The sequence below is a fragment of the Chenopodium quinoa genome, unplaced genomic scaffold (genome assembly GCF_001683475.1).
Source record: "Chenopodium quinoa cultivar QQ74 unplaced genomic scaffold, ASM168347v1, whole genome shotgun sequence".
Classification (NCBI taxonomy): Eukaryota; Viridiplantae; Streptophyta; class Magnoliopsida; order Caryophyllales; family Amaranthaceae; genus Chenopodium; species Chenopodium quinoa.
In genome coordinates, this window is record NW_018744745.1 from 1,418,973 (window position 1) to 1,431,522 (window position 12,550).

At 34.3% G+C, this 12,550-nt stretch overlaps 2 protein-coding genes across 2 annotated transcripts; both read left to right on the forward strand.

Annotated features, from left to right (window-relative positions):
• Nucleotides 1-1,132: 1,132 nt before the first annotated feature.
• Nucleotides 1,133-5,427, forward strand: LOC110703631 (methyltransferase-like protein 13). Its single transcript, XM_021881420.1, has 2 exons — nt 1,133-3,228; nt 4,577-5,427. Exon 1 carries the CDS (start codon nt 1,537-1,539, stop codon nt 2,944-2,946), a length of 1,410 nt encoding a protein of 469 aa, XP_021737112.1. The 5' UTR covers nt 1,133-1,536; the 3' UTR covers nt 2,947-3,228; nt 4,577-5,427.
• An 86-nt stretch (nt 5,428-5,513) lies between these two features.
• On the forward strand, nt 5,514-10,445 carry LOC110703633 (putative disease resistance protein RGA3). Its single transcript, XM_021881421.1, has 2 exons — nt 5,514-7,904; nt 7,978-10,445. Exons 1-2 carry the CDS (start codon nt 7,442-7,444, stop codon nt 8,025-8,027), a joined length of 513 nt encoding a protein of 170 aa, XP_021737113.1. The 5' UTR covers nt 5,514-7,441; the 3' UTR covers nt 8,028-10,445.
• Nucleotides 10,446-12,550: the final 2,105 nt, after the last annotated feature.

Below are 12,550 nucleotides of genomic sequence, written 5' to 3' on the forward strand. Positions count from 1 at the left end.
ATAAATATATGTGATCAAAAAATATCTTTTCACAAAGGGAAAGGGGATGCATAAACAATTGATTCACCTAATTATAAGCAAAAGTTGTTGATCAACAAGTACAAGTAGCTACTAAACAAAACAAAAAGGCCGGAGAGGAACAACCCCATTAGAAAGAACAGCATCATAAGACATTCGATTAGCATAAGTGATCAAGTAGAAGTACTTAATATCAAATGTGATTGAAATAACAAGCACATTCAATACAAACATGTTGTGTGTAATTGAAATAACAAGCATGTTGACCACAACTCAAAATTCAATACATATATGTTCTATGTAATTGAAACAATAAGCACATAGATACGTTTAACAGGTTGTTGATGCTTTGTTTGGGCATTGTTGCAATTCACTATATCAAGTAGAAGTACTTAATATCAAATGGTGTTGCAATTCACCATTGCTGCTACACTATATGCAAAATTGCAACACCTAGTGCCATCAAAGCTACTAACATAGTTGCAAAACAAATAAGTTCAGATTATATGTTTACTCATATTTTGACTAATATATGAATTAATTGGTTGGAAAATGTGCACTATATTTGTTGATAATTAGTCACATGAACTAATAACTAATTACTAGTCACATGAACTAATGACCAAACCAAACCAAATCTAAACACATAACTAATAATTATTCACTTGAACTATTCCAAAAACCAAACCCAAACCCAAACAATTAAGTTCAGATTTTCATGGTTCATACTCGAAACAATTGAAAAATTATGATATTATTATCTACAAACCCTAGAAATTATTGACATAATACTATATAGTAACCCTAGCAAAAACACTAATTAATTTTAAAGTATAGAACCTGAAATTGATGATAATTGTCGAGTTTAGCAAACAATTCCCGAAAATCCAACTCAGAAAACCTAGAAATTCAGTATAATACATTAATAAATAACTCTTAAATTAACAAAAAGACTAATTTAACAACAAAAAGACCAAAAAAAATTTAAGTGTGCTTACCAGATTTGGTATGTCGTTTTCGAGTTTTCCAAATTAGATCAATTTAGTTGAGATTTGGAATTTTGTTCTTCATTGGTGTTTGTTCTTGAATTTTTTGCTGAAACAATGAACTTTAGCTAGCTTTCTCTCTCTTCCTTTTTTTTCAATTTTGGGGACAACTGACATCAGCATCTCAGCTGCATTTTGGCGGAAAATTTCCCCCCAAAAACACACCCCGTTCCCGTTTTCCCAACCAAACGGGAGTTTTTTTTTTTTTGGTTTGTCCTTTATTTTTAATTGCACATATTATTATTTTATTTTTGCGCTGGTACAATTGGACGTTCCCCCCTTTCGTCCAGTACTTCCTCTGGTAGTGTAAGGAGCCTAATGACGTTTTAGACCCAGGAGTAGTGTGAGAATGGTACATTGAGTCATTGCAATAGCATCTCTCATTGAGTCATTGCAATTGTTCGTTTGTTCTTCATCAAAATTTGAGTTAATCCGTATTAAGTTCTGGGATTCGCCTAATTTTGTCATAATCATGGAACCAGGTACATTCGATTCTCTAACCCAATCTCGCTATATTTCATTTACTCTTCCCGTTCACTCTCTTTCTTGCCCAATTGACTATTTTCAGACCAAAAACCTTCAAATTTCTGTTCTTGATTCACCTTTACAACCGATTAATCCCCCCCAAATTGCAGCTATGTTAGTCCCAAAACACCGTGAAAATGATTGGATTTTCGCCACTGAATCTGGGCATCTCCAGCTTTTATTGGCTTCTCCTGGAATCTCCAGGTTAATTTTAATTGGTAATGCTTCTAATGGTGATATTAATGTTGGTAATTTGTATAAAAGATCAATTGAAAATTGCCCAATTTATAGGGAGAAATTGGAGAGAAGTTTATACCCTTTGTTGATGGCTTTATTACCAAAGGAAATTGCTCAATTGGGAAATGTTGAAGTACCCTTTTTGAGTTATGAGGATAGTGTAATTAGTAGTGTTGTATTAGAGAGCTGCACTGGGTCTTGTGTTGGGGAAATTCTGGTTGAAGATGTCGAAATTGAGGGTTCTAGGAGGGAATTTAGGAGAAGGTTGAGGTTTAAGAGAATGCCCAATTTGATACAGACTGAAATCAGTGTTGTGCCAAATAATGGAGTTGATGATACTGGATTGAATTCTTTATGTATTGAAGAGGCGGAGTTTTGTCCGGATTTAGGGGTGTTGGTGCATCCTTACTTGGCACCGATGGTGGCCGGTCTGTCCTTGATCAGTGGGTATTTACAGGAGTGTATTGAATCTAAGGTTAGGCCAAAAGGGCTTTGCATTGGTGTTGGAGGTGGGGCATTGCTTAGTTTCCTATCCTTGCAATTAGGATTTGAGGTTGTTGGTATTGAGATGGATGAAGTGGTTTTGAGGATCGCAAAGCAATATTTTGGGCTACAATGTGGTAATGGTATTCAGCTTTGTTTAGGAGACGGGATCGAAATATTAAAGAAGGTAGCATTGTTTGACTGTGATAATGGATCAAGTCCTTTGGTTGCCAATAGCGTAGGAGAGGAATATAGTAAGAATTATTTTGAGTTATTTGGCCCTAAATTTCTTGTTATCATGGTTGATCTGGATTCTAGTGATTCTAAAATGGGTATCAGTGCCCCTGCATTGGAGTTTTTGCAAAAAGATGTACTTTTAGCGGCCAAAACATCTCTTTCTGAGCATGGAATTCTAGTTATGAATGTAATTCCTCCAAATGGGTCATTCTATGATATGCTGATACATGAATTGCAAGAAGTGTTTGTGGATTTGCATGAAATAGATTGTGGGAACGGAGAGAATTTTGTTCTTATAGCCTCAAAGACATCTGTCACTTGTAGTTCTGAAAATGCGTTTCTGAGAAAGCTGAAGTCTGTTATTTCAGGAACATTTGTGGATTCTATCAGGAAAATGTGAAGTTAATGATCAATTCTTGTTGTGGGATTCTGATTTCAAGGTGCTATGATTTGATTGAGAACACTCCAGTATATTTTTGCCATGCTGTTAATGGTTGCATTTCTTAGTTTCTATTGGATAGTTTGGAAAGCAGAATGCTATATGTAAGCTATGTCCTATGTGTAACAAGTGATATTTTGAGCATGTGAACTGAGTTCAAGGGATGAACAAAAAGAAGTAATGTCTTTAACTTGTTATAGGCCCTGATATTAACTGAAACTAAAAGTTTGAGAATTTTCTTAGGTAACTTGATTTCTTATCATTTTCTTTTCTAAACATGTCTATATGCCAAAGAATGTGGTATTATATTATATATAAGCTTTAATGTCTTTCTTTTAATCTGCTTTGCGTGGGTATGCTAATGCTTGCTTCTTGTCATTTATATATATTTTCAATTGTTCTGATTGCAAGTATTTTTGTTCCAAAAGTGAAGTCTGTTACTTCAAAAGTATTCATGCATTCTGTCATGAAATCATGAAGACTATTCAGTGAATGTTTGTCCGGTCTATCTGACTTCTAAGTCGCCTTTTGCCTTAGTGCTCGATGGTAAGCCTTTTCAAAAGATGTTGGGAAGTTTTATCCATATCTTGCACACTTGATTTTGGTACAAAAATTAAGAATTACGGATACAGTGAGCAAAATGAAGAGAAAGTATGGGTTGGTGAAGAAAAAAGATGATTGGAGAGAAAAAACTAAGAAATAATTTAAGACTATAAAAAAAGTAGTGTGAACTCACAGAGACTTATTTGGGATGCAGAAATTATTGGACTAATGTGTAAAGTCTATATACCTAGGGTGATATAGATAAGCAACTTTCTCTATTTTGTAAGTACTACCTAATGTTATTTTTTATTAATCAATTCACCATAGTTTTCTACTCCATACTTCCCAGAAATTTGTATATTTTGTGAGTTATGAATATTTTATCTATTTTTAGGCAAGTGATGGGGAAAGGATAGTTGCATTTTATTGTGTCAAGTCATATTTGGGACATATTTTAGTAGGATGGTCTTCAGTTGAGTCAGGTCAAGTACCATGACATCTACATTTAAGCCTTTTCAAGTTAGCTGACTCAAAACAGTTGTTCAAGCTTGAGTTAATTCTGATTTTTATCCTTCATTGCTTGGCTTCTTTTCTTAGTCTTTTCATTGCTCGGTTTTATATCTTCAATCGATATTTTGAGCATAATTTTTAGGAAAGGGGGGTGGGGGGGCTTATAATTGATCTTTAAGAACTGCTTACACTTGATATGTTTATACTTTGTTTCTATAAATGAACATTATAAATCCTTGGTTGAGCAGCATTGTTTAGGTGCACTTGGTAATAGCACTATTATTTCCTCTTAAATTGTTTCCACAATGTAATTAGCAAGGGTGTTCCTTGGTGTCAGGTGTGAATAATAATTTGCCTGGTGTGAGAGTTTAAGGTGAAGGTTCAACTGTCATACTTTTTCACGTTTACCTTTGATAAGCATCGCATCGTTTTTATGCATTTTGGATTTTACAGCATTATGTAGGGGTCTCTTTCTTAATCCTTTGAATTAATAACCATTTACAAGTGCTAATTGGAAAGCCGGCTTTTGTTATTTCAGGTGATATTATCATGGTAACCCTGAGTTCATTTAATGATCATTTTAGAGAAGATGTACATAAACTCCATGATGCTTATGCTGAAGCTTTGCATATACTACGTATTTTTTTTGTTGGGGTGATCAAATCCATCAATCTCTAAAATTTCAAGCATAACCTTTGTCCTCAATGTAAGTGTATTGTTCCCGAAAGAGTTATGGCATATTTTGTTCACCAAATTTTCACTTCAAATCAGACAAAAAAAAAAGTTTAGATCAAATCAGAAAAATTAAGTTCATATCATATTAGATCGTTTTATGTGTTGTTTTCTAACGCTAAATATCTTTAACTTTATCATGAAAAATTATGAAAATTACATATTAACAAAGTACACATTATTACGAATCTAACAAGATCCCCTTGATATTTTTTATTCCTATAAATTAGCGTACATATAGTAAGGTTAAAGTTGAGTCAAATGAGACAATTAGATCAGAAAATAAGTCCAGATAACAGAAAAAAATAAGTTTAGCTCAGATAAAACATAAGGTGAAGTAAACAGGCCCTTACTTTTCCTCTTATGGTTAATTAATGCAATTTTAAAATTTGAACCAAATAAATCTGGGTCGGGCTTTAGTGCTCAACTGGAGTATGTTTCATTTGTACCTTCATTTTACTGGTTGCCTTTTCTTATATTTTCTTTTCCCCCTTTATTCCTTTTATTGTCTTTACAGTCTACATAGCCTGTCCTAAAGAAAATTTTAGGTCAATTTATTTTGTTGATCTGTGACTGCATCATTATTACAGTGGTTAAGCATTATATAAGAGCTTCAATCCCAACATTGAACCCCAATATATTCAGATAAGATCTGATACCCTCAAGAAGATCAGCTACATAAGTTAAGTGGAGGCGCGGGAACCATATCCTGTAGGGTTGATTAAATTCAACTAGTGGTGGGTCTAAATTTTGTTAATGGGGTCTCGTTAATTGTTTAAAGGTATAGATTTGCTAGCTTTTCATGATTTTCATTCCAAAATTTTACAGAAAACCTTTTCCTTTTCGCCTTTATCTGATGTAAATGAGTAGATACCCGCGGACATAGATGCCACACATTGATGATATCTGATACAAAAATACATCGGTTGGACCTAATCTTACTAGGACCTTTTTTGGACTTTTTGAACCTAGTTCATCACTTTCCATACTTACAATAGTTGCCAGCTTAAGTAAAATAGTCTAGTCTTCCCTTCCATAAATAATACTTTTTTTTGTTTTTTTTAGTTGACACCTTTCTATTATGTTTTAACGCATGTTTTTAACGATTAATATCTTAATCATCAACATTGTAAAATTGTAAAAGTGGATTTAATAAAATATACATTGAAACGATTCAAATAAGATCCCACGTGAATATGTTTTAACGTATCTATAAACCACAAAAGCGAGTCAAAGTGTGTTGTGTGAATAGTGTAAAAGTCAAACGGTATGAAGGAAGTATATAGTAATACATAACTATTTTAAGTCGTCCCATAATCACGCCCGTTTATTCTTAATAATATTATGTGTATATGTGTGGGTTGGTCTCAATTAGAGTTAAAGTTGAAATTTTCTCTTAGTAGACCATGTAGTGGCAGATTCATCACATGCCTATGGTGAATATTTTTTTATTTGTTAAAGTCTATGGGGGTGCCCTACCTTTGATGTCATGAATTAATTAATATTAAAGATAAAACTAAGTAACATGGGTTAGGTAATGAAGCTTATTACTACCTCCGTTTCTTTTTAGTTGACACATATTTCTTTTTAGGAAGTTTTTTTTTAGTTGACACGTTTTCTTTTGGGGTAAATTTCTTACCTTTTATTTACAAGCTACCCCACTTGCTTTTTCATGCCCTCTCACTTTCTCTCATCTCCATAATATATGTGCCTAAATCAAACGCGTCAATTAAATAGAAATGGAGGAAGTATATACTACGTATTATTTTTTGACTGTTTAGGGTTGACCCTTCACTCCTTCAGGTCACCATTCCTATCATTCTAATTAGCCACCAAAGTCACAGATATCCACAGTTTTAAGTATTTCATCTTCCCTAAAATCACAGCTTTTTTCCTCTGAATCCACCTGTTCATCTTTAGAACTTGGTGCGCAAATGGCTGATGTTGGAGCTATACTCACTGTTACTCAGACTTTATTTGCAGCACTGGAATGTTCAATCCTCAAGGAGATTTTCTCCATTTGGGGTTATAAATCTGAATTGGAAGAGCTCAAAAAAACGGTTTCCACCATCACAAAAGTGCTCCTTGATGCGGATGCCAAGCAAGTGTTTACCAACGAAGAGCAATACTGGATTGAGAAGCTGAATGAGGTTGTTTATGATGCTGATGATTTATTTGATGAGATCCTTACATTTGCTGAGCAAAAGTAGCAAAATGATGTAAGTAAATTCCTTGAAGAGTTGCGTAGCTTCTTTTCTTCTAATAACCAATTTAGTGTGGCTTACGCAATGTCTCGACGGGTTAAGAAAATCAAGAAAAAATTGGGTGCTTTTGCTGATAATCATAGAAAATTTGGCTTAGCTGTCAACTCCCACCAACCAGTTGTGAGAAGAGTGGAAAGTTGTTCTTATGTTTGTGTGAATGATGTTATTGGGAGGGAGGATGACCTGAAGGCTTTGATGCCCATGTTGGATTCTGATTTTAAGGATGATGTTGGTTTTGTCACTATAGTGGGAGTTGGAGGATTGGGGAAAACCACTCTTGCCCAGTTAGTGTATCATGGCGAAAGGGTTAAACATGAGTTTCCCTTGAGGCAATGGGTTTGTGTTTCCGATCAAATGGCGAACAATTTGATGTGTAATCAATTCTTGCTAAGATATCAGAATCAGCTATGTACCAGAAGCAGGATGGCTTTGGAATGGATCCATTGCAAAGTGAACTACAAGAGCAGCTAGGGGGTAAGAAATACTTGCTTGTTCTTGATGATGTGTGGAGTGAAGATCGCTTCAAGTGGCTTGATGTGAGAAAGTTCTTAATGCTAGGTGGAAGGGGAAGTAGTGTTGTTGTGACTACACGCTCAAAAATGACAGCAAATATTATAGGAAGTGAGCACAGTACTTATGAGTTGAAAGGCTTGTCCAAAGAGGATTCTTGGCGATTGTTTGAGATGACAGCATTTGGCATGGAGCACAACCTAATTTGCCCTTCTGAATTAGTCGAGATTGGGGAGAAGATTATTGAAAAGTGTCACAATGCTCCTCTGGCTATAAAGGTGGTCGGAAGTCTTCTATTTGGTCAAGACACCAGCAAGTGGCGCTCATTTCAAAAGTGTGGTCTAGCCAAGATTAGAAAAGGTGAAAATGAGGTTATGTCAGTTTTAAATCTAAGTTACCATAATCTTGAATCACCATTGAAAACTTGCTTTAGGTATTGTGCATTGTTTCCCAAGAACTTTGTCATATGCAAAAGAAAGTTGATAAGCCTTTGGATGGCACAACAGTACATTGTGCCCTTTGATGAGGGACAAAGCGTAGAAGATGCTGGCGAGGAATACTTTTCTATTTTGTTGAGAAGATGTTTCTTCCATGATGTAATAAAGAACGAATATGGTGACGTCAAATCATTTAAAATCCATGACTTGATGCATGATGTTGCTCAAGATGTAGCAGGAAAGGAAATATGTTTAGCGAACTCCATCACAAGCAACTTGGCAGATACAACACGGCATATATTTCATGCTGGAAACACATGTACTAAGAGTTTCTCTAAACTTAAAATCCGATCATATCTTAGGGATGGCTATAACCAATTACAGGTGAGTACATTATTAGCAAGTTGGAGGTGTCTGAGGATATTGGATTTGCATGACTTGGGTATCAAATATTTGCCGGATTCAATAGGTAAACTGGTGCATTTAAGATATCTTGATCTGTCTGGCAATAGAAATCTCAAGGCACTTCCTGATTCAGTTACGAAGTTATCAAACTTTAGATTTAAGTAATTGCTTTTGGTTCTGCAGTTGGCCAAAAAACTTCAACAAACTAGTTAATCTTAGATACTTGCTTATATTTGGCTGCAGTTTATTGCTGCATATGCCTCCATGCTTGAATAAGTTGACTTGTCTTCATGCACTTTCTAATTTTGTAGTGGGGAATGAAGATATATATGGAAAGCAATGTGTTGGCCAGCTGGAAGATCTTAAGGCTCTCAAGAATTTAAAAGGTAACATTGATATCTCCATTTATGCAAGTGGCTCAGATGTCAAGGAGAATGATAGTGAAGTGGGATATTTGAAAAGCATGGAACATTTCAAAGGGGTATCAATAACTTTTGAGGGATGTCATTTACCAGAAGAAGATTATGGACCTGTTGCTAATTGTCATGAATCTGTGCTGAAAAACCTGCAGCCACATCCTAATCTCAAGAGCCTAAAATTGTCAGGGTTTCAGGGTATGAACATTCCATTTTGGGGAAGACAGTGGACAACATTTTTTCCAAATATAGTCAAGATCAATTTAGAATTTATCCATAATTTGCAGATTCTCCCATCACTGAGCAATTTGCATCTTTTAAAATCTCTGTAACTTATTGGCCTGCGTAATTTGGAGTTCATAGAGGATATGAGCAGCACTAATGGTAATGCAGCAGAATTGAACTTCTGTTCCCTCAAATTTCTAGAAATCAGGGATCTACCAAAGTTGAAAGGATGGTGGAGAGAGGAGGAGTTAATTGCTGACCATGTCATTGATAGCAGCAAGAGCTTGAAACCATCATTTCCACTTCTTTCTGTATTGGTCATTGATAATTGCCGTAACTTGACATCATTTCCTCCCTGTACAATCTTGGAACAACTTTCTTTGATAAGTTTGAATAAGTTTCCGCGTATAAGAATGGGTCAGGAAGATGTAGGGTTTGTTTCTTCCTTGTCAAATTCTACAATGTCAGATACTGGAACTTCACTCTCGAAATTGAGGCATGTAGCTTTTGATGACATTCTTTATTTTAATACAATTCCTGTGGAATGTCTTACTAGCATGTGCATTAGACATGCTTTGGAGCTGGAGTGTTTATCAGAGGTAGGAGAGCTATTAAAGAGATGTTCTTCTCTGCGAAAACTTGCGATTTCTTGTTGCTTCAAACTTAGAAGTCTTTCAGGCGGTTTGGAGTATCTCACTGGTTTGGAGTCACTATCAATTCATGTCACCCCAATGGTCTTCTCCTCTACAGAGGAATGAGAGGATAATGATGGTTTGCCTTGGAGACCCCTTGCTCAGACTCTCCATTTACTGGAATTAATTGAGACAGTTCGAGTGGAAATTTTACCCAAGGGATTGCAGTACTTGACCAGCCTCCGACATCTGAAAATTGATGGTTGTATGACTTTGAATGCCATACCAGAATGGATAAGCTGTCTATCATCTCTTCAATCCCTGAGCCTCAGTGGTTGTTATAATCTCAAATCACTTCCCAGTGTAATGCAAAAGCTCACCTCTCTTCAGAGACTTGAAATAAAGCGTTGTTCAAAGCATCTATCCAGTAGATGTCGAAATCCAAATGGGGAGGATTTGCCCAACATCCAGCACATTTCCTCCATATCCATCAGTGAATAGTTTTACAGAAAGTACTGTCAGTTGAATTTGTCAACTCAGTCTCTGCTTTGATAATACCTATCACATACTGTACTTTGTTTGTCACAAAAATAATATCTATCTCCTTGAGAAATTAGCCTCAGATTTTTGCAAACTTTGGATCTTCCTATTGTTTCAACACATAGTAGTTAGTAGATACATTTTTATTTTAGCAATGAAGAAAGATTGATGAAATTTTGCACCACTACAGAATTCAGTTTCATTGGTTTCAATAAGGCAAGTTTTCACATAAGCTTTGATCATATGCAATCCTTTAGCAACACACTGATGCTCAATTCTCAAACTTCAGTGATGGATTGCCAGATCTGTAGGTCCTTTCAGGCTTTGACATGTTTATTAGTGAATCTTGTTTAGTTTATTATTTTTACTCAAAAGTGAAATTTACTACTCTTATACTTGTGTTCAATTTATGTAAAGCTCTTGTCAGATAGTATTTGTTTTTAAAAAAATTCTGATGCCTGCAATACGAGTGAGATTATAAAGACATTCTGATGCCTGCAATACGAGTGAGTTAATAAAGACTTTCATAGTTTGAATAAAACACAAAGCGCGCAGCTAGATCATCTTCGCTGTAGAAAAACAATCAAATACTAGGCACAAGTTTATTATGAAAAGCAACTGAAAACTATATACTTACAGGTAGCTGCAAGATTCAGACTACAATACACACATCAACTCCCTAGTCTTAGCAATATAACAAAAGATTTTAGAATAAAAATGACAAGTCATAAATAACTGACTGTTAGGCACCTACGTACTTGTACTCTTCGTTATCCGGCTCGATTTCTTGGTTTTCTTTGTCCTCACCAAATTCTGTTGTTCCGAAAGGTGAAACAAAAATCTCAACATAACACACTGTTCTATCAATATAACGAGGAAAATCAATAGTCTCCTGTTCTAGATCTTCTTGAACTGGGTCAATTACACTAAGTTGCTTCCTTTTATCCTCCTCATAATGGACTAAACACTTGCTGCTCTCATAGACTTGAGGATAAAGAGGCCTTTGTCGACAGAAAATTTTTGCCCATGTATATCCCAACTAACAAGTGACTTCAACAATCACCCATTAGTCACAAATGGTTGTATCTAATCTTTATATTAAAAATAACAATTAGATACAATTTAGCGCTTTTAATTTTCCAAAAAGTTGGGTGTATGTTAACTTATTGAAAGACTGGTTAAAGTTATATTATAAGTATTTAAAGTATTTAAAATTACCTTTATACAAAAATACACATAAACTTATCTTACAAAAGACTTATAATATAGTATTAAATTAATCATATTAGCCTTTATAATATGTAATCATGAATCTATAAGAAATTACACATTAAAAAAAAAAAAAAATTCAAATCAATGACAAATTAAAACTTACCCTTTAAGGGATTAAAGTTACCACAAAAATCGTTAAAGTTACTCATTGATCATCTTACCATAAAATTAACGTACACTCGCCTTTACACATAATTTATTGCAATTTTTTTTATATATGAGGCGATAAGTGTATTATAGGGATAGTTTTGAGGATTACTTTAGTATAGTACGGAATATATTTTTGTTTGAAAACCTAGTACGGAGTATATAGTTTTATATAGATTGATATAATATTGTAAATAAATTCAAACTTTAAATTCATAAATAATATGAGGAACAATATATGTACAAAAATAATATACTAGCTATCTTTATGAAATTTCAACTCACTTACAATTCATGTGGTCAAAATAAATAAGTTTGACCACATTTAATGGATTATACAATAGAAATAAATTAGCATGTGAGATTTAGTAGATTTCCTTGTAAATTTTTCCAATATCAACTTTTTATACTTTTCACTGATATATAGTCAAAGATAGTAAATTAATAATGGTTGAAGATGTTCAAATTTTCAAGAACGGAGGTTCCATGTACAATAATATGTGTACAATATATGTACAATAATATTAATAATATGTATTATAGTTTGTCGACTCCCATCTATATATATATATATATATATATATGTAAAATAAAAAAATAAAAACTGGCTATGGCATTATAAAAACCTTCTACTGTAGTTACACTTTAGTCCTTGTTAGTTGTGGTAATAGGCGGATGTATCTCTGGACGTATCCCTACACCAAAAACCATAACCAGAACAATGGAGCAGCAAATGCATACCATTAATTGTCAAAACTTTCAAAATGCTAGAGTATATAGTTTTGAAGAGATTAGGGAACTTTCGAATTATTCATGAACCGACATATTAGAGTACATTCCGTGCTATTCCTAGAAAAGTTTGTCCACGTATTACAATGTAAGATCTTTTATATTATCCCACCCCTCCACATAATAATTATAACACTTTGACC